This window comes from Neodiprion virginianus, chromosome 6 (genome assembly GCF_021901495.1).
Source record: "Neodiprion virginianus isolate iyNeoVirg1 chromosome 6, iyNeoVirg1.1, whole genome shotgun sequence".
In the NCBI taxonomy this organism is placed as follows: domain Eukaryota; kingdom Metazoa; phylum Arthropoda; class Insecta; order Hymenoptera; family Diprionidae; genus Neodiprion; species Neodiprion virginianus.
The window spans coordinates 4,560,090-4,583,400 of NC_060882.1; the positions used below are offsets into that span (position 1 = coordinate 4,560,090).

Genomic DNA, 23,311 nt, shown 5'->3' on the forward strand with positions numbered 1-23,311 from the left:
GCAGGGTAAAATCGCGCGTGGATCTGTCAATCGCGGGTGAACCGAACCGCCCGACAGCGACCCTCGGCTTCTCGCACCGGAAACAAATCCCCCATCACCTCGCCCCTTGCACACCCCGGAAGTCTCGATTTTCTTCTGTTTGTCCAAGTGTGTTGCGTTTCGTGTCAGCGTGCCTGCGTCCGTGGTTCTGACGTGCATCCCCCCCCACGGGGCCCCCGTTTCGGGGCTGTTTTGCTTTGTGCCCTAGTTCCCTGCGCCCCGTAGCGAAGCTGGCTAAAGCTCGTCTTCAGAAAGACCCGTAACAACGTGACGCCTTACAAATTATTTCCGGAGTCAATGTAGCGACACTTCTCTCTTCCTTTCCTCGCGCGCGCACAATTCCTGCACCGTACACGTCGATTATGCCTGACAAAATTACGGTGACAAGGATCGAGCAGCGTTCGCGAAAGTCGGTTTTAAAAATGCGTAAATTCAAACGCGGTCGTTCCTGACCTCCCGTTTCGTTCTCTTTCAGGGAAGGGACGGTTCTACCCAGCCTACAGCCTCAGCGGCAGTGAAGGCGAAGACAACTCTCCGAGCATTCGCGGAGGGCGTGTTTACGCCCCGAGCAATCATCAGAACAACCAGGTCCAGCACAATCACTATAACTCGAGTCAGCACAAGCAGCGAGCCTACCAGCATCCTCTGTTCCACGTGCCGGGAAGCGGAGCCGGACTCAGCGACACCCCGACCTCGGGCAACGCCTCCGACGAGACTCTGACGGACAGCGAGCTTACAAACCTCGCCAGGGACTCGACGCTGCTCGTCCATAACGGTGAGTAACGATTTCACAGTCTCGAAAAGTGTTTTCAGTGAAACTTGCCACACGATAAAAAATGTAGCCTTTTCCGATCATCTACACGCACGCGTATGAGAAAGGAGGAAAGAAGCGAGATCGACGATAAAATCTTGCGATTATTCGTCAAGAGGTCTCCGGAAATGAGTGAGGGAGGTTGTCAGAATCGGTAAATCGCAATAAGGGAAAATCGTGTCTCCGCATTACTCAAAGGTGATGGATGACGGGCGGGAGTCTCGGGCATTCTGTCGCACAGACGTTGGGTTATAGCAAAAGCACGGCAAAGCGTCAAGATGACGTATCACCTCCAAGCTGGATAGCGCAGGTCGGGTTTCGCTCGGTTGGGTTCCAGTTTGTTCCAGATCCTCAAATATACTCAGTGCCTATCTTATCGCCCCTCATCAGGGTCAGGAGTTATCCGCACGTCGCCCACGTGATAGAAGCGTATATAACCAAAAATTCTTTCCTACCCCGATATCCAAGATTTGCTGACGCTTGTTCCGGGGGCTGTTCATTTTTTCCTTCACCTCCCTGCCTCTCTCCCTCGTTCACACTCTCACTCGCTCTCTCTCTCTCTTTCTCTCTCTCTCTCTCTCTCTCTCTCTCTCTCTCTCTCTCTCTCTCTCTCTCTCTCTCTCTCTCTCTCTCTCTCTCTCTCTCTCTCTCTCTCTCTCTCTCTCTCTCTCTCTCTCTCTCTCTCTCTCTCTCTCTCTCTCTCTCTCTCTCTCTCTCTCTCTCTCTCTCTCTCTCTCTCTCTCTCTCTCTCTCTCTCTCTCTCTCTCTCTCTCTCTCTCTCTCTCTCTATCTCTCCCTCTTTCGCTCTTTTTCGCTTCCTCTCGCGCGCACCTTTTGTGCTACTTTACTTTAACTTTTGTTCAAGAGCTTGAGAGCTTTGGCGGGAAAGCGGGGTCGTAAGAGTGCGAAAGTTAGCGCGAAGAGTTCGCGGTGCGCACAATAGATTACGATCAACCCGTGACAGCTATCGTTCTGGGTCCTGACGAACGAAAAGTAAAAAAAAAAAAACCTCCTTATATAAATCGCTCCTTGGAAAAGAGAATGAAGCAAAAAGGGGGAGGGATAAAAAAGGAAGAAAAAAAAAAAAACAACCTAGCGATTCTCGATTCTTCGAGAGCGCTGGGCGTTCAAGCGTTACAAGTGCACGGCATGGAAGCAGAAGCACGGGTGCGTGTGTGTTGTTGAAAAATTCATGGATTCACTACGGTTCGCGTATTTTGGCGTCGTTTTCTATCGGCAACCGCGTCTAAACGGAGGCGAGCGATTCCATTGTGCCTCCCGGCGAGCATCATCCATCATACGGGTCCATTCTTATTTGAGCAAATATCCCCGGTGGTGAAACACATCCTGAACAATGATTGGGTCATTCTGTCGTTCACCCTCGGTCGTCGTTGTTCCCCCCCCCCCCCCCCCGCAACAGGACGAACGAGTAATTACCCAAGAAATCTGCATGACAGAGGAAATCGCATGATTCGTCGACTGCGTCGGCGGTTCCCGAGCATTACCGCGGGTTCTCCGCAGCCGATCCCGCAATGCTGCGCGCGGTCCACCGGATGGCATTTAATAAGCGCGTCTTCAATCATCTTCCGCGGGGAAGGGCGGAAGAGGGGGGAGAGAGGGAGGGTTTGTTACTGTGCAATGGCGGGGAATATAGCGGCGGGAAACTCCGTTGGGGATTACGCCATTAGCATTAATATCGTCATCGAGGGATTTTTGTATTAGCTACGGCTTCGCGTGACGAATTCACCGACGCAACGCGACCCGCGCTTAAGGATCAACAACTATGATACACAACGTAGTCCTACGCCTATCTTGAGCCCCGGTCTTGCGTGATGAGACGGAAGTAATACACCGCCCTCCTCTACGCCGGATTCACTCCGCTATTGGTCACGGATTTCGTATGGACGATTGCCGGTATGCGCGGCCAATTTTCATTCATTGATCCCGCTTCCCATGTACGTTATACATACTAACCGACCTTGGTTTTATACGGGGTATTCGGTCGTAGAAATTTTTTTCCCGAGGAGGTCAACAACGTGCGACCAAAAAAACCGATTTCCCAAGTATCTCAAGCCTCCGATTATACCCTCGAAAGGAAGGACGGGACTATAAAGCTTCTGCCGGTGGTGCTGCACCGCTACTCGCGTTTCCTGATAGGGCATTATTTTCAGAGGTATTACCCTTCTCTCTCTATCTTCATATCGGGCATTACGAGGTACTGGCGCTATTGAGGTCACTGCAGCGCTTTTTCAAGTGAAACCAAGAGCGAGGAACAGAGAGATCGAAATACTCTGAAATCGAGAAGGCATATAAACGATCGAAGTCAGCTCTACGCGCAATATCTGCACGGGGAATAATACGAGAGACAAGTTATGAAGGTGACGGGGGAAAGAGGTGCCTCGAGGGCACTCGAGGAACGCGCAGTGGTCAACCAACCAGGGTAGCGAAGGTGGCGAAGGTGGTGAAGGTGGACGAAGAGCGTGGGAGCGGGTCGATGATACGGGATGCGATGCGTGGAGGGAAACGTCGAGTCTGCAAACCGAGCTTCGATAAAACGTAAACAGAGAACGTCGAGATAATTGATCAAGTTCAGAAGAACGGATCCTTTTTTGACATCTCGTAGTTGGGTTAGGTTAAAGCGAGGACCGAGGGAGAACCGCTGCGGTTAATTAGAGGCGTGAAACGTCTGGACGTTCGGTCACTCCGTCGGTTTCCTACCTCCGACTTTCTCCTCCCAGTTTCGCAGAGCCACTCCACCCTTCCCCGTCCTCCTCTTTTCGTTATACCGCGAACTATAACGACCTTTGTTATCGTGGATGAACGCTGTCGTCCGGTCTCGACAATGGAGACCCTTTCAAGTTGGCCGTACAATCCACACGTCGAATCACTCGCGCCGAGAACAGACCCCGGTTCCTCGTCTCCTCGACACCAAAATATAACGATACTTGTAGACGACCAATTTTCGGCCCTCGTTCCACGGATCGGTGATCGAACTTTCACGACCCGGCGGCGGCAACAAAGAAAGCGAGAAAATTCTCGCTGACTGTGTAATTATTTACGAGCACGCGGTTAATTGCACCCTGTAATTTATAACCATGGGACGAAATTATTCATGTCAGTAATTACTCGTGTATCGTGAGAATACGGGTACACCTTTCGCGAATAATTTATACACGCTAGATAGTTTAAACCTGTGTTACTAATTGCTCGGAAGTTAGAAACAACTGTTGAAAAATAAATAAGTAGATTATACCACACCGGCACCCATCTACCGAGAGTTCTAGTTCCACATCACATCAGGAAATAGACATATTAATCCACGAGCGTTGTGTACAGAGCACCTAGTGTTTGCCGCTTCGTTATGTTGTGAAGCATCAAGATTCCGTAACTGTAACGCCAGAATTTCCGGCAGATTCGAAGTTCAATTAATTGAAGTATGTTTGCCAACATTTGACAGATGGAATGCCCTATAGATACATATTCGTACGGTACCGACGGGCTTCAGTAATTAGCCGAATTCCATATAATCAGCGTTGAAAACCCACCGGAATTACAGTCTTACTGCCCTGATCCGATCATACTCGATTGGCGTCTGTCATACCCAATACCCAATTACGTATGCAGGCTGAAGAATCGTCTCTAATTTTTTGTCCCGTAAAGGCAGGTTTCGAACGTTGGAAGAAGATATTGCTAATTCGAATAGAGGATATCCGAAATAATTTCACGCACGATTCCCGATTCTTAAAGCGGAACGCGGAGTGAGGACGAAATTTACTCTAGCTCGTTTATCTCCGGCTTCGAATACCGCGCTCGGGCGTATAAATAACGGTGAAAAAAAAATCGATACATATTTTCGCGAGCTTTGGGTCCCCGGCCTCTCCTTCGCCTCAGTGCCTCCGGTCGCCTCTTTCACCCCGCGCTCGGCTTCCTCGCCCTCATCCTCTTCCACCGCCTCCGCATTCTGTTTTGCGCCCAATTTGCGGCCCATCATCGCTACGGAAGAAGCAATTTCTAACTTAAATGAAACTCTCTCTTCCCTCCCCCGCCCCCCTCTACCCCGACCCTCTTCACTCCACCTCTTTCCGACTCGCTGTCCTCGGCCTCGATCGGCGAACATCCCCGCCATCGGAGAAGAGGAAGAAGAACCCTTTTGCGACGAGTGGCCGGAGGTTTTCACCCGACTCGCCCACGGTGGTACGTACCTTTAACTTTTATACGACCCATTCGGGAACGGGTATATTCTTGTCAACTTATCGATCGACCGGACATCAAACGCGACGTGGCATTAGCATCGGAAAGCTCTTTTCGGTCCGTAAGATAAAAAACTTTGATATCCCTCAAACTCCAATGGGTGGACGTAAGATTCCGAACTGGACCAGCGCTTGGGGATAATAAACGGAATAATACCACGGCAAGATGTGAAGTTCGACATGGTTCAAAAGCGTCAGTGTGACACAACGCTAAGGGGAATGGAGGCGAAAGCTTTTCAAACTCGAGGATCCGACCGAGCGATTATTGCGGGGATCAGTTTGTCTTCAGATAACAGAATCAGCAAGGGTTTGCTGTATTTAATGAAACTATTACCGCTCATTGATTGCTAAACTTCGGTATCAAGAGGAGATTATGGAAGTTCGTCCTTAGTTTGTCGGCAATCTCAAAGTTGCACGGGGGCTCACTGCAAGCTCGCTTTGTCAACGAGACATCTCGGTCTTAATCATGACGGGGAATAAGAAAAGACCTGCCGTCAAGACATCCCTGCCAGATTTCGGCAAATCCTTGTTACAACTTCGTTCACATTGTAGTTAAACATAGAATCTTTTACCTACTGACATTGTGATCGCGACTTGAGAAATGTTCGTACCTACGCAACTGCAGATCGCCGATATTGCGCGAAGAAAACGACCCCATCACCCACTTGTGAACGAAGCGGGTAAACTGTACGATTAGTGATGAGTGAAGACAGGTTTGTTACCGACTATAAAGATCGATCGGCCGTTGTGAAGCTTCGATATCACTCAACCACGACTGAATTACAAGCCATTTCGCGTATGGAGTACCAGGGCGGTTCATGATCCATTGGCAAATCCCACGTCGCGTTCAACCCAACGCGATGTTTTACCTCCGCGCAGTTCCATTGGTAATAAAGCAGAGGCACCGGACATTCGGTAACGTCGGTCCAAGAGGGAGGAACCATTTTAAACCGAGGTTCGCCCCGAGCCTGGCTAAGCTCAGGAATTTGTGGTCGGTCAAGCTCGGGTAACGGCCTATAACGGCCTATAACGGGGGTATTAGCTCGGCTCTCGGATGGAAGTGATCTCGGTCGGTGCCTCGACGTGAGTTGCAGGGATGGAGAGAGAGGTTGGCCGTAGATTGTGGGCCAAATGGAAGGCCGAGAGAGGAAGTGGAACAGAAATGGCGGATTTCAGAGTCTGGATCCGCTCAGCCACTTGCTTCAACCTGACTTGCTTCACCTTCCAAACCCCACTGCAGCCATCGGCAATATCGTTTCCATTTACCTAAGATGTATCAGGTGTTCACCGAGTGCAGCTTTGCGCGTCGGAACAACGACTGGGAAAACGGGACGCTTTTATCCTACATCGTGTGCTATATACTATTTTTCCATCTTCTACAGCGCCAAAAAATGCCCGCGGGCTGATTGGTTATTTATTAATTTCGCGTGAAAAGGCTCGATGCGGTCAGTGCGGGTGTCTACGGTCAAATGCACTATCCGATCGCTCTTTCGACGAAGAAATTGCGTGATGTAAGAACAAGCAGCTGTTCGGGGATCAGGTCTCCATCTTGAAGTCATTCGTGAAGAGGAGTTTTGATCCCTGGCGACCATGCCCGCATGTTTATGTATGTCGACCTGATTGCAAAAGAAGACGCGGCAGTTTGTCTCTGATGTCTGGAACTTGGGGAGGGAAAAGTCCGCGGTCGAGTAGCCACCGTCCGCGCCTGAGAACTTTGATTCCCGAGGGAAAGAAGACACCTTACGTCTGATTTGGGTCCCTCAAACTTTGTCTTTTCACCTCGACCCCCGAATGGTGCGAGCGCTGTTCCCGCCATCCCGGCTCCTCGCCCTCCGTCCGCTTCTTCGGCTTCACCCTCCACTTGTTTACGAATTACCCTCTCATTTCCATCCTTTTGTCATTCCCTGCGGACGGAATTTAATTTCCATGTTTTCGAAAGAACAAACTTTGCCGCTTTACCGAAGAAATAAACCAGCGGAGAAATAAAAAATAAAGAATAAAGAAAAAAAAAAAGATAAAGAAGATGGATAAAAAAAAGGGAAGATCCGAGAACACAAAAAATAAGTAACAAATAAACATATAAATGAAGCGAATTACCCCTTGCAGGTTAGTTGCATATTTTTCCGCTGTCGCGTCTTACCCTGTGAGGACTGTGACCACTGGCATCAACTGCTTAAACACGCCCGCCTTGTTCAACTCCTAGATTAAATCAAGCATTGAGAAGCTTACAGAAAACTGCTTTCCGCAATGAAATCGAGGTGATTGGTATCAAGTTTCTATCGCGATTCCGAAATTCCCATATCTTCGTACCTAGTTCGGAACGCAATCTGGTCAGCGGCTTTCCCTTTTCTCCGCACTCCAAATATTGATACTGGGGCGAGATTCCTTTTTTCCGTAGACCGGAAAGAACCGAGGACAGAGGCAGAGTAGTGAGCAGAGTTCGGCCAGCGGTGATGAGAAGCTGTGCTTTGCGGGTCTGGCGACTCTCCGTTCAATCGAGACAGTGAGGAGCTGCAGGGTCCGCAAACAATGGTTAAAGTTTCGAATGAAAGAATTCAGTGGACGAAAAAGACGCGGTGGAATGTAATTTGTTGCCGTAGAGACAATGGAGACGCGAACGACGAGAGACAAGGGACACGGGACACTGCCGGAGCGACGGAAGCAAAGACGTAAGACTTTTCTATACCTCGTACAATCCACTATCTCTCCCACGCGTTCAAGAAACAATTTCGTTTGCCGCGTCCATGTATACATATATATATATATATATATACATGTATGTATGTATGTATGTATGTATGTATGTACAGCGAAACATAGACGTTCGTTGAATCGCGACTTTGAAGTTTTCTAATCCGACCTCGAACGCATTCCACTTCTGGCACCATGGCAGTAATTCAACCTTTATCTCAAAAGTCTCGGGATTCGTTTGAGAGTTGCAGGACCCGCGGTTCGCGGTTCTCCAGCCGTAAGATATTTCCTTCTTCCTTCCCGGAGACCGGGAGAAGAAGAGAAAGAGGCTGATGCTGCACGGGGAGCTTGCAGAATGCGCTTTGGCAAGTCGGGAAACCCGAGCTCACGCCGCCGACGACACAACCAACGTTTCAATCTCGTTTTGTTTCAAGGGAACCTACGCGAGCAAATACCTCGTGCCTCAGGATGGGAAACTAGCCCCGGGTCAACGACGTGCCAGCGCAAATATTTATCGAACAGATCACGTGTCGAGAGTCAATTGCTGAACAGTCCACTTGACCAATATTTTCTTCCAATATTCGCAACGCGGTTGTTAATGAAACGTCGAGTGCTGTTCCGATCGTCTTACACGCAGCTTCCGGTTTATCGGAACATTCGTCCGTAGCTTTTGTCGATCTTTGCGGGGCTTTCGTGCGCAACCTACTCGACTTTCCATCCCTGTCCTAAAGTAGATTAAGTGGGAAGGGACTGGGGGAAACTACCGAACAGAAAGAAACAAACTTTTTAAATTTAGTTTACGTCTTAAATTGGCAACGCGGGGTGAACCGAGCTGCCGACGGGGGTGAAATGGGGGTACGGATCTTCTTCGGTCTCCTTTTTCCTTTGACTTTGCCTCCGCCTCACGTCAACCATGCCCTCTCTTTTCATACACGCGTACAGATCACGCGTGTGTAAGTCGATGTCTACTTTTATATATCCGTACACACAACCGCCATCATGCGGGCTCAAAACTGATCTTTCAATCCACAGTCCTCGGCTTCAAACTGCCTTCTTTCTTAACCACACGCGCTTACCGCTTCTCCTTTTCATTTTATCTCAACGTAACCGCCACGTCAGCGTTGCACAGAAAAAAAACCTAGCGAAGCTGCAGTTTACGATATGCAAAAAAATGTGATAATAATATTGCGCACTTCCGCGATATCTTTACATGCTTGAGCGAATAGCCTGCACTTCTCACTCTGCGTTACACATTAGTCTACGTATCCGGGACACCAATTTGATTGTGAGATGACAGAGCTGAAAATTCCCAGTCAAGCGATATTCCGAGATGCCAAGCGAACCGCTCCGAAGCTTGCGGAGTACGGCAAAAGGGGGGTGGAATAGATATCAATGCCACTGATTGGAATACTTCCGCACGACAGCCTCGGTCGCTGGAATTCCCAGAGCTAACACGCGTTTCCATTATACGGATCAACCGGAAACTTGAATTCACATGTTGAAGGCGGAAGTACGTGTACGAGGGGGTACAAATTACACGATATTTTCAACGCCTATTGTCCCACAACAATACGCAGTGCTGAAAACATTGTCAATCGTAAAACAAATTATATGCCTGGATAGAATATTAAATTATTTCAATACGATATCACTGTCAACGATTATTTTTCTAAGAATTCAAGTCTCAAGAAACGAACATCGAATATACGGAGGTGAATAAGGTTGGGAGAAGAGACTCTCTGGATATTTTCTCCCGCTTATCGTCATCTCCGGCACTCAGCACACGTAACACAACTAACGAGGTTCCCCAGGCTGCGAACAGTCGGTGAAATTAAACGCGGCTCCTCCCCCCCCCCCCCCCCCCCCACCTTTCCCACCCTCTACAGCCGGCCGTTCCACCCCTGAGATCCGCGTTAGCTGGCTAGACTATAAAGTTCAGGAGTTTATTGTTTCCCGCGTGCGGAGTAATTTAAAAGCTCAACGGACACGGGATGGTGCCGACCTGCCGCAGGACGCGTGCCCTCAACGGCCTCTTCGTGCCCCTTTTTCTCAGCCCCACTCGACGCTTCACCCTTCCGTTCACTTCTCTGCCGGAGTACCGTAAACCCCGTGTTTTCCCCCACAGGTTCTCCACTTTGCTTGACATTAAACACCGTGACTCGCGAATAGGTCGAGTGCTGCGGTTTAGCCTGACACTACGCAATAAAAGAATTTGGGGAGGGGGAGGAGACGGATCGTAGGTGGAATTTTTTGCCAAAATATTCGATACCGATGATCATTGGCAGTGGCTTTATTTCGGTGGGAAAAAATTCGTGCGAAGGAAGCTGATGGTTTTGAGATAAAAAAAAAAAAACGGTGGGCGTCGTGTCCAACCGAAATTGGGATCACGGCTGTATCCCTCGATGTTTATTATCCGGAGTACGGAGTTCCCGGATCAAGTATTATACACACACAATACGCGCGGACGCGTTGAACCTGTACAGACTGCAGGGAGCGGCACATAAAGGGATAAAACGGTAAGCGTGGAACATCGAACAAGGACTCGAAACGGCCCAAAGCCTGAGCCAGGACTTTCTTACGACTCGCCTCCCGCTGGGCCCCGTACATTGTTACTTTAATTCCGGGCCTTTGATAGCGATATTTCATTTTGAGGCATGGCGGGGCCCAACCGGGTTATTAGTACCCGGTGATGCCCGCTGGATGATGGGGCGCCCTCCCCCCTCCTACACCCCGATCGCGTAGCTGCTCCGCACGCCCACGCATTGCCATATTTTTTATTGTGTCAGACCTTGAGCGGAGCGATAGCCGGGCGCCGGAGGAAATTGCTGGAGGACACAGACGGGGAACAGCGCCGCTGCCACGCACCTCGATTCTCTCGTCCTCCATTCGCTCTCCAGGTCGAGTTTCTTTTCAATTTCGATAACGATCTTGGCTTACTTTTATTTTTATCACCACCCCGAAGCCCTTTTTCACCCTCCTATACCTACATTATACCTACACACCCTGGACGGTATTGTATATTCCGGGGTATGTGTACACACATACATACATGTACATATTTTCAGTTCGAACAATCGTGCGGAAAGGGTGCAACGAAATTGCGAGTGACGTGTAAAAATTGATGAAAAAAGAAACATCCGCGACGAAACAATAATGCACGATCGATTTCTCACGGACGAGTATTACACCGATCACCTTACGCTATACTTATACCATACCCGCTCGCATCGGCCGCCTTATTAACAGCCGTGCACACAAAGGCTCGGCCAAAGTGCCGGGCCTCTCGGCAGGTGAAATAAATTTCATTTTACCCCCCCTGAACGCAACCTCGCCCATGCCACAATCGGTTGCCCAGCCCCTGCGGGGCGTGCGCACAAACCACGCGCTTGGCTGCACGGATGGGGCGAGGATGACTCTTCAGTCTCCGCTCCCACATTAACTAGCCATAAATTATACCTATGTATACCCGATCCTTGGGTGGCCCCGGGACGCAGCGCCGAGAACAACGAGTTCGATTTCACCAATAATCGCTCCGCTGCTCGTAGGTGAATTTTATCGTCACGAGTTACGACGGTTGTTTGAAATTTAAATTCTTACGCTCTTGTTGCTTCTTCGTACCGTTTCGAAGAAGGACGAAACACGAAAAGCACTTGCACACTTTGACGTTCGACAGACCTGTTACAACGACCTTTGGTCAGTGCAATGATGAGGATTTCTCGGACACCCTGCAAGTTACGTGTGCGTGCTTGATTAATATGACGTATTTTCGAGTCCTGTGTGACGGCTGTAGCGTGATAATCGCTGTAAATCTCGCAACGTGAATTTGGAAAAATAATTAGGACTGACTACGCGGCTGATAGCGGTCACTGCTCATGAAAATCGTGTACATTGATCTCCGGGGGCGACTAATTAAATATCAAATGCTTGCCTGTTGAGATAGAACGAGTCATCGTGTAGCTGAGCGGTGCTTCGAACGGCTCTCTCTCTCTCTGTCTCTCTCGAGGAGAGTAGTAATTAAAAATCATCGATTAATGAGAATCTCTTGCAACTCGAGGGTCTCGCGACCCCGGTTGCATTATTTTATCCATGTCCCGTTCTTACGGCAGCGGCAGCAACAACAACCGGTATCAATTGACTCGGTGAGACTTTCTCGGCAACTTGTTAGAGCTGCAACTTTGCGGATAAATCAGTTTTCCGGTAGCACTTGCAGGTGTCGCGGAGCAAAGGCTGAACCTCAAAGTTTACAAGAGATATTTCAGGATTCCTGGCACTGCGCGATCCTAGCCCGCGTCTTAAAGATCCAACTTGTCAAATAGCCGAGTTACCTTAGCGTGTAAGGCCCGTGAGGCGGGGTTAATGCATGCTACTATATGCATGTGGGTCGGATACACGCCTCGAAGAAACCAGGTATGGAGATGGACGGGGAGCTGCAGGCGAGGCGAAGCATTGACTATGAAATAATGAAAATTTATGACCACTCCCCCGAGCCTCGTCCTGCCTCTTTGGCATGCAACTTCCAGCCCTTCCTTGCACACCCGGAGGGTTGGTAAGGACGGAAGAATCGGAGAGGGAGGGGACGAAAGAGGGCCGCAAAACTATAAACGAGACGAGGGGTAATTTGTAGAGCTTTACGCAACCGCCAAAGTCCCGTCAAAGTACCTGCTACGACAATTAGCCGATGGTACGTGCTGCTCTTCTCGAACGGCACCGCTATGCAGGTCAATGGAAGCAGTTCGATTCTCGGCATCGATTTTCAACCGCGTCAAGTGCCGTTTCGCGTTATTTATGCCGCTCCGATTTCACACAACAGGGCGAATCGGTCAATCCGGGATAATTTCCGTGAGGTAGAAACGAGGCAAGTTTTGGAATATCTATACCTTACGGCTGTAAGATACTTGAAAAACTCGCGTAGTAAGTTGGTTGCGTGACTGTTGAATAACGTATGAAAAGGTCGGGCGGTACCCTCCGATTCGATGTGTATCTACCGGCACGGTTGTATTATACGTGAACATGTTCATATTGGGCCGGCACATATAATATCGATCGCATTACCCATGAATACGGTGAAATTTCATTAAGTTGAGAAAATCCAAACCGTTGAATATAGCGTACGGGAATACGTGAGGAACGTTCGGTTCGATATTGAAATTTGCTATACATCTATAAGTTCACCGCGCGAATTTCCTATGTACATCTCGATATATGTACGTACATACCATGTATGTGTGTTACTCAAGGGAGATTTTGAATCTACAACTCTGTAACCCTCCGATCCAACTTCACCCGGCGCATCCTAACCTTCCCTAAACTAGCCGAGCTGAGCTGAGCTGAGCCGAGCCTTAAGCCCTTGGAATAGTCAGTTTATCACCGAGGACGTTAATTGATAAAACAACCCCGATATAATTTATGTGTAAATCGAGTTAGGCAAGGGTTTTCGTTATTTATGTCCCCAATTTGGTGAAATTTTCGTGGTATATATACGCGACGTAAAATTCTGAAGCGTTAATTAGGCAAGATTAATCTTTGATCCAAAGTTAGAAATTTGCTTCGTAGCTCGTTGCTTCTTGATTTACAGTGAATCTCGATGCATCGCTACGTTGTACTTGACAAATAATCGAAAATATGTTACGTTTTCGGGTGGAGGTCGAAACTTGGAAGGATCAATATTTGAAATACCGATATATCGAAATTTCAACCGTGCTAAAATAAAATAACGAGTGATGAATTGTTCCAAATCTTTAACTTCGAAAGTGTCACTGATTAGTAGTCATTATAATCAGTGATACTTTCGCAAATCAAAATTTCGAACAATTCATCAATCGTTACTTCATTTTCTCATGTTTGAAATTCCGATATACATATATCGGCCATTCCAAATATTGATCCTTCCAAGTTTTGACCCTCACCTACATTTTCACCCATTGTGTATTCATATTTCAATGAATCTGCAAACGTCATAAAGTACACGGAGAGAAAAAACTTGGAATTTTTACAGCAATTTCTGGAAAATATTACCGTGCTTTCCAATAAACTTGATGAGAACTGCCAGCGTTAGAAAAATTATAAGAAGCTTTCAAAATTATTCTTCGACATACAAGATAAATATTGTTTGCATTGACCAGAGAAAAATAGTCATGCACGGAGAAAATTTTACCGTGCTATAGCATGATTATTTTTCTCTGCGCGAAGCATAGCGCTAACACGGTAAAATTTTCTGTGACGGTGGGTGTCTCAAAATGTCTTCGTATATCCTGTACAGAGAAGGAGAAACAGTCGTCACGATTCTTGGTAGAAGTCTGCGGCGACAACGATAAGAAAAACGCGAACTATAAAATTGGGCAATTCGTTTTATATGGATGAAAAATAAAGATTGTAACCTCGTTCGTTTTCGTCATGGATCCGTTACAGGCCCCTTGCATAACAACATGCACCTTGTCAGCGCTGCTTAGCGGAGTTTCAAGGCGTTACATTCATGTCATTTTTCCATGCACGTGCACGCCACACAATCTCATTTCACTAAGCATGTATGTTACGCAAGGGACCTATATACACGCTCCTTAAGGAGGGTGGTGACCGAAATCAAAATTTACAGAAATTGATAAAATTTGGTGATAACGTTTTTCCGATATATGTTTGTTTCTCTTATCATTTTGGAAGATGCGTTCCTTTATCCTCTTTTTCTATTCGGTATATATCATAATTATCGTTCGTAAGGAGTAAACTCCAGTCGTGCGTCGGAGCTGACACACAAACTTTTTTTTTTAACCCAAGAAATGAAACGTTAATTTTTCAGCATAGTCAATAAAACTCAGTCACCTCGATCAGAGGAAAATATAATTAGAGACATATGTCGATAAAGACAAAAATATACCTCGCTTGGATAGGTAAAAAATATATAATTAACAAAAAGAGACATATTAATTAGTTGAAACACACAGATAATTTGATTAGCTGAAAGAGGCAAAAAATTTGATTAGATGAAACGAGCAACAGTTTTATTACCTGAAACAACCGATGGTATGGTTAGCACAGTCACGTAAGTCCATACACCGACAAAAAATGGATCGAGTCCAACATGATATGCGCTTTAATATTCGTGGCTTCGATTATTGACTGTATTGTTGAATGAAAAACATTATAAATTTTTTGAATATACATCTCTTTGTGCTTTAAATTATTACAGTTAATATCTTTTTCGACTGAACATTCTATAGTTCCCATTGCTTTTGTTGCCCTGAAACAGAAAATAATACGATCGGTTAAACGAGTGTTTCTGTATATTTCAGATATATTTCAGAAATACTTACGCCAAGATTCTTCACTGTCACTACACACTCCGCGATTTTTATCCCCGTGAATTGGCCGCCGAATTGGAAACGCCGCGCTTTCTCTCAGAACCAAAAACTATCAAGCCGACGCGCAACAGGCGCGGTCAATTGAAGTTTGAAAACTCAGTTGTTGGTAAAAAAAAAATTGATCGAAGAGCTACAGACTTAACACATCGAAAGTTCTTTACTTTTTCATATACCGTTTACGAAATCGCTAGGCAAAAAGCGCGATCGTTCGATTCGCATTATCAGGGTGGCGACAATTTTACTAAAGTATAATTCCTCGACTTTTCCCTCACTTTTCCCGTAAAAAAATTCCGAATTTCTCAACATTTTCCCACGAAACTTGAGTATTATTGAGCAGCTTTCACGACCTCACAGCTCCAGAGGTTGTGCACCTTGAATATATTAATTTGGATCTAAAAAACACGTAGCATTGCTTCGTTTGAGACGAATAATTGGAAATTGAACGATTCCATTTCCGATGGTCGGTTTAACTGAATTTATGAAGCGTAGCTCAAGATTGATAACGATTTTTTTGAAAAAAAAGTACGTTTCTCCATTTGATCGATCATATCTCCCTGATTTTTCCCGGTTTTAAAAGTCTCTCACCACGCTGCTCGATCACTAGATCACTGGATCACTCGATGCAACTGGCTCACTCGAATCGAAACTCAGATCACTCGGGTCACCGGATCATCCATTTTTGGGCCACTGGATCACTCGATCACTCGATTAGTCCCGGAGGCAGCGTTAAAAATTCCAGGTCATTTCCGCAAGCTTCATCTTTTTTAAGTTAAATGTGTAACACATAATATTAATTCGGACGTCTGTCAAATCACCCTCACGGCGGGGGGTTGCGGCAGGGTTACAATTACAGCAAAATAAATTTAAAGAAATAAACGTATTGCCGAATACGCGAAACTTATCTTACGCATTAATTGAAACATAAGTTTCGCGTATTCCGCCACACATTTTTTTCTTCATTTTTTGCTGTAAGGCTAACCCTCGTGTAACCCCCCGTCGTGGGGGCGCGTTGGAAGACGTTCGTGCTACTCTATTGTATGTAACACGGATAACTCGGACAAAAAAAATGAAGCTCGTGAAAATTGTGCAACGAAATCTGTCGTTACCTCCCGGACTAATCACTCGATCACTCGATCACTGGGATCACCTTGGACACCTTAACCACTGGATGGAGTCGATTACCGGATCCCACCGATCCCTCGACCACTGGATCGTTGGATCATTTGCAGGATGGAACCGATTGTGCTCAAATAAAATTCCCTGACTTTTCCCGTAAAAAAATTCAGAACTCCCTGACGTTTTCCCACGAAACTTTAATATTGTTGAGCAGCTTTTACGATCTTACAGCCCGGGAAGTTGTACAATGTACATCTTTAATATATTAATTTGGATCTAAAAAACGCAAATAATATTGCTTCGTCTCACACGAATAATTAGAAATTGTACAATTCTATTTCCGGCAGTTAGCTTGGCTGAATTTACAAAGCACGGCTGAAGTTTGAAAACAATTTATAGAAAAGTGCGTTCTTTCCAATGGTTCGTCATGAATCCTTGACTTTTCCCGATAGACAAAATTCTCCGACTACTTCCGGTTTTCCCGGTTTGTCGCCACCCTGATTATTAATAATCGCGCAAAAGGCGCGTCCGATTCCCGTGATTAATTCACACGCGCAAGAGGGCGCGACCGATTTACCTGTCAAAATACCTTAAACATCTAGAACTTGTCGCAAAATTCTGCAGAAACCCAATCCGCATCCGTGTCTTTTCGAATCCGACACGTCGCGATGCGGATTGTTCTTCCGAGATGCGGGTCAAGTCCGGGAGGGAAGTTGGAGGGCATGCATTACCTATATTGTGTGGCGTGACGGTCGGCGTTCCTCTTCGACGCGAAGTCTTCGAGCTCAGCATCTCGCCATCCAACGTACCACGGAACGCGATGGATGGTCCAGAGATGCGTTTTGCCCATTCGGACGATCGCAGAAATCATCGAATGGAATAATGATCGGTGATGACTGAATAATTGAATTGAACAACAATGGAAAAATGGTTGCAGAGTGACAAGAAATGGAAAATTCTATCTCGTTAATATTCAAACGCTTACAAACGGTCGAGAGACTCGAATACGGAGTCTCTTGGAGAAAAAATCTCTGCGATCGTTCGACGCTGTGGATTAGAAAAGTTAGCAACATCGCGGTACATCGCGGTACGTCGCGACCTTTCTACCCTTGCCTGTTTCCCAACGAAACCACCCAACGGAAAAGAGAGACGCACACACACACACGCACAAACCCCGCGACGGATCCCAAAACGTTCGCCTACCTACCCGGTTACCTATATTCGATCTAAACGATTCTCCATTCTTTCCAACACACGTCATTCTTCGTCATTCGCGCCGTGGTCACTGACTTACATTTTCGTTGGTTACCTGTCGGGAGCAAAATGTTTTTGTATCGTAGTCTGCCTACTCGGAATACAGTATCGCGGTTGTTTCCCGCCAACCCTAATATCGTATGCATCATTTTAGCAAATGTTGGCAGACTATCGGTACATCAACCTTTTGTAAAAGTGATTAAAAACATCCTGTATACCAATCAGCATTTTTCTAAGCGAGCTAAGAAAAAAAAGCATTTGATCTATACTTGTTGAATGTTAAAATATTGAAAATAACGTATAATATAATATGCAATTTGATTACGTTACGTTATGCCAGACTTTGGAATTTTATCGAAATAACAATCAATATTTGAATACGTTGAAACCTCAGGTGAACCAACCGCTTAAAAGACATCGTCGGTAAATTCAAACGTAGATTATTACATCAGTTGCGAAACATAATTCGATCTCGCGAGTGCCAAGTAAGCGATGGTTACCTGTCGCGATGCTCATTCCACTTTTAGCAACGTGTAAAATTTCTAACTTCAAGTAAGCTACGGTTAATTAAACTGCGAAACGAAAATTATTCGACCAAAAGTCAAGCACGTTGCGATCGCGAATGAGCCTATCCATACAGCTAAGAAATCCAAGATTTGTGTAACAATTGTTACCGCCACGCCACGTGACAGGGGAATACCAGGGAAATACCCGTAACCTAAATACGTGCAAACTCACCGACGTTGCCGAGTAATGGAGAAGTTGCTCGGATGTCTCTGCTTAAATCTGGAAAAGCAGAAAAGGAGGCCCAAATTAATTTTTATGTATAAAAGCTGCATTGTCAGTTCTCGAATTAATTATCACCGTTGTTTACAGATTACGCAAGGGTTAAAATTATGCTTCAAATGTACCACCTTGAACAATCAAACGGTTATTAAAATGAGTATTCTTACCTCCTTTAGGTTGCTCCACGCTTGAAATGTAGTAGCTCGCGTAGCATCTCACAATCAGGTCGAATGGTGAAGCGTCGCACTTTTTACACTGTGACAAGAATATAACAGAATATTACTCATTGTACATACTTGGATCAGATTTCATGTCCCTACAAACTGCGTGTGTCAAAATAATAATTATTCTTTTTTTTTCACAACATTTCAGTGGTTTCCGATGTGTTAATAAATGAACTCCATAAATGAATAATAGAAAGCTAATTAAATAGACACAAGTATCGAATATATATATGACTAAGGCCTGTGTACAGCTACCACTATTTACGACCAAAAGCGACAATGTAATCAAGAATCATAATTATTACGTACCTTCCGGTTTTATCTACTGTAGGGGATGGTCTAGTTTTCACCTCATCTCCAGAGATCAATCGATCGAGCCGACTCTTTGAGATCGTCGCTAAATTTGGTCAATCACACTGAAATGTAGTCCGTCCCTGTAGTCAGATAAGAGATAACATTTTGTTAGTATTCCATGTTCCAAATAAATTCACGCTCTATTGAAAATTAGCGACCATTTTTACAAAACATAATCAAAGACCGAACACCGATAAAGTTTAACCGAAAGACAAACCTCCGAAGTGACGAACATGTAACGACACAGCTACACGCGTGAATATATGTCGCCTAATTGAACCACTCACTGCTAAACACGTTACAATTGTATTACGAACTCACTGTCAAACGAAGCTCGCCTTCTGCAAAGCCCGTTTCTTCAGAATATCAGAAAGAAAACCGCAACGGAATATTATCGAAGTATTTTCGTGTCACAAAACGCTTCTGACGAGTCAAAAGTCTGCCGGAGAGGAATTTCAATATGTTGTTAGCCTGTTCGGCAAGCTTCGGAAAGCTAAAATCTAAAAATCTGTAGCGTGATAATTAAACTCGATTCCACTTTTTGCGTCGTAGCTGCTTGCCTAAAAGACTGATTGTGAGTTGAAATTGTCAACGATGCATCTACGCACTCACCGAAGGTCCGCCGCACAAACAAATAACAAACAAACGACACGCGACGCGGAGAGTCGAGAATCGAATTCGCAAAGACCTGAAGTTGCACGGTAGAACGAAAAAGGAGGCCGGATTAATTTAGCAAATCGGCTTTGCATTTCTCAAATTAATTGTTACCGTTGTCTAGTTTAATATTCACGGATTGCACGCTGTAACAAAAGTTCGGCTTCAAATGTACGACATCGAATTATCAATCAATAATTGAAGTGAGTATCGTTACCTGGAATCTGGGCTGCTTCACACTTTTACATGCAGTAGTTCTCGAAGCATCTCAGGCTTACAGTTGCACAAAACAATGAAAACTCGGGACACGAAATTCACCTTCAATTACGTAATACAAGGTAACAGAAATCGTTGAGCTTATATACTTGGCCCGTTTTTGTACAGTCACGTAGTAGTCGAGGAAATAAAGCAATGGACTGTGGATTTTTTGAGCAGTAAGACGGATTTGATTGCGGTTTTTTGCATTCGCTTCGTAAGAGCGCCTACAAACTTTGTGAACTAAATTGATTAATTAATTTTTTGAAAATGCATTATGGCATTAATAATATGCATTTTGCAAGTGCACTTCCAAGAGACTCGGTAAATATTAATGGAAATGAGTCCAGTTTTGCTACTCGGAGGTTTTTGGGGTCGCTGAACACGAATATCGCCACGGCAACCGTCTCCGAGGTACCTGGTGCCCAGGGTGGACAGTATCAACGTCTTCTCCTAGAGTTTTGTGGAAAATTGTGACCGAATGAGTCGAAACTCGTTACTCGGGGGTTTTTGGGGTCGCTGAACACGAATATCGCCACGGCAACCGTCTCCGAGGTACCTGGTGCCCAGGGTAGACAGTATCAACGTCTTCTCCTAGAGTTTTGTGGAAAATTGTGACCGAATGAGTCGAAACTCGTTACTCGGGGGTTTTTGGGGTCGCTGAACACGAATATCGCCGCGGCAACCGTCTCCGAGGTACCTGGTGCCCAGGGTGGACAGTATCAACGTCTTCTCCTAGAGTTTTGGCGAAAATTGTGATCGAATTTGTCGAAACTCGTTGCTTGGGGGTTTTTGGGGTCACTGAATACGAATATCGATACGGCAACCGTCTCCGAGGTACTTGGTGCCCAGGGTGGACAGTATCAACGTCTTCTCCTAGAGTTTTGGCGAAAATTTTGATCGAATTTGTGATTGAATTAAGAACAATATACTTTAATTGTGGTAAAAATGATAATACTCAAGATAATTCCAGAAAAAGACGTTGAAACGTTCACCCTGGGCACCACGTACCTCGGAGACGGTTGCCGTATCGATATTCGTATTCAGTGACCCCAAAAACCCCCAAGCAACGAGTTTCGACAAATTCGATCACAATTTTCGCCAAAACTCTAGGAGAAGACGTTGATACTGTCCACCCTGGGCACCAGGTACCTCGGAGACGGTTGCCGTGGCGATATTCGTGTTCAGCGACCCCAAAAACCCCCGTGTAGCAAAACTGGACTCATTTCCATTAATATTTACCGAGTCTCTTGGAAGTGCACTTGCAAAATGCATATTATTAATGCCATAATGCATTTTCAGAAAATTAATTAATCAATTTAGTTCACAAAGTTTGTAGGCGCTCTTACGAATCGAATGCAAAAAACCGCATTAAAATCCGTCTTACTGCTCAAAAAATCCACAGTTGGGCCGTTTTTAGTGCTTTATTTCCTCGACTATAGTACGAGAATAATTTTCGGTACCTACATGTGCTCGAAGCCAGCTTCAGTCGAACACTGATAGTAGAGCACCGATTGTCGGTCAACATTTCGAGCGTGTTTACATCGCTGCGTCCTTCGAGACTCGGGTCAATGTTATGATCCGCATCAATGGATCGTAAACTTTCGTCGCGTACGCACAAATTTGTATTCTATTCAAACGGTGAGGTGGTTGCGAGTTGTGTTAAACGATTTAAAGTAACCTGAATGCCTAGAAATTGAATCTTTTCTTTTCATCTTATTCGATAATTCGGTCACCGCCGACTCGGCACCCACTCGAGCTCTTCGTTTGTTTCTCGCAGGCTGGCCAACCCGTCTTTAGTTTTAAACTGCGAAAGACCGTAAAATGATTGCATCGACAAAGACGACGATTATGTCTTGCCAATGAATGCCCCGTAAATAAAATTGAAACATAATCGTCGTTGTCATGTATACAAAAAATTATCCATCAACCGTGCACCGTAGAGAAAATAAATACATGTATTCAGGGTCCTTTCAGCCTGGGTAAATACAAGGTGTGTACCGTCCGGCAAAACTAATTGACGAAAAATCAATTAACGCCGTTTCCCCGCGAACGAGAAAACAATACACGCAAGTCCAAGCTAAGGGATATTCAACGAGCAGGTGTAATTTGTTCACATACCCATAACGAGGAAGGTAGTTGGTAAACAGAGAGGAACCGCCTTTTCGGCACGAGTGCCTCGGTGGCGGTCCCGAATAGACGGTGAATGCCGAGTGCATTCCACGCACGTGCGTGCCTCGTCAGCTCCTCCCCCTCCCCCTTACCAAACTCGGGCGTAGGTGGAATGGACCGGAGTCTCTTCACCTCTCCCCTCCCTCCGCCCATCATCCTGCAGTGGGCACGAGACGAGACGCGTCAAATTATGTCGACTTATATGATGTCCTGGCTGCGCGCACCCTCGTCAAATGCAAGGTGCGACTCTACGCGAGACACAAGGGCTGGGGGAAAAGCTCGGTTTGTCAGTTGGGAAACAGCTTATCACGGTGACACGCGGATACAGATGGAAGAGCGGAGTGTCGTTTGCCGAGGTGAAGAGCGCGGGGCGTGAGGGATAATTTATAAATTACTTATATTAAATTATTCTTTTGTAGAAAATGGCGGGTCGGTGCAGAGAGCGAGAGAGGGGGAGGTAATAACAACGAAAAAAGGGACGCTGACAACGAGTAGAACAAAATATAACCTGCACGCTGTTGGAATAAAACAGGATTCCAATCCATCTGTGTAAATAAGCGTAGGACAATTACCGCGTGCTGCGACTGGTATACAATTAGGTACAAAGGCAAAGCGATAGACTAGCTGGTGGTTGAGTATATATATGTATATATATGTATATATACATATATATGTTATGCAGGCATTTTTCTTATACCGTACGAGATAAATTGGGCCGGGGAATTTACATTTCCATTTCTACGGCGACCGAACAGATGGAACGAGTGAAAGAAACGGAACAAATGAAACAAATTACCCCTCGTTCGTCACGTGTTCTCGGTTCACCCGAAAACTCAGCGCTCTTCAATGACTTCTGAGGCTTCGTTAGCGGTGCCTATACGTACGGTTATACATTCGCCGCCTTTCTCAGCTCGTCGCTGACTCCGCAGGCATATAGGTTCTATTTATTCCCGGATGACAATGTCAAGGCTGATGAAAAACGCCGACTGAGTCATCCCTCCTCGCAGGGCGGCTTTAATCAAACCGCACTTGCTCCACCTCGCCTTAACGAGACCGTGCCGAATATACATACAGCCGGGAAATCACTTGAGCAAAATATTTCCGCAGCAGTCTAATTGGAGGGTTTTCAATAATCAACGCGATACGGGTATCTCTTTTTCGCAACGAAGAATGTAAACAGATCAGGTACTTGTACTTACCGCTGGAATCGGTGAGTTTGTCGAGTCGGACGGCTCACTGACGTTATCACACCCTCGGCGTAATCAACGACGTGGGAACTGTGCTCAGCTGTGCTATCCGTATTATCGAGATTCTCTTTACACGTAAACACACTTCGCACCATCACTCGCG

General features: G+C 45.9%; 1 protein-coding gene across 4 annotated transcripts in view; it reads left to right on the top strand.

The window, feature by feature from the left end:
• The window catches only part of LOC124306763 (teneurin-m), a 342,803-nt gene that overhangs the window by 176,258 nt on the left and 143,234 nt on the right, over positions 1 to 23,311 (top strand). For all 4 annotated transcript variants that reach the window (XM_046767737.1, XM_046767739.1, XM_046767740.1 and 1 more), the window contains exon 3: positions 515 to 814. In XM_046767737.1, the coding sequence (XP_046623693.1) occupies positions 515 to 814 (300 nt within the window). The remainder of the gene's footprint in view (positions 1 to 514; positions 815 to 23,311) is intronic.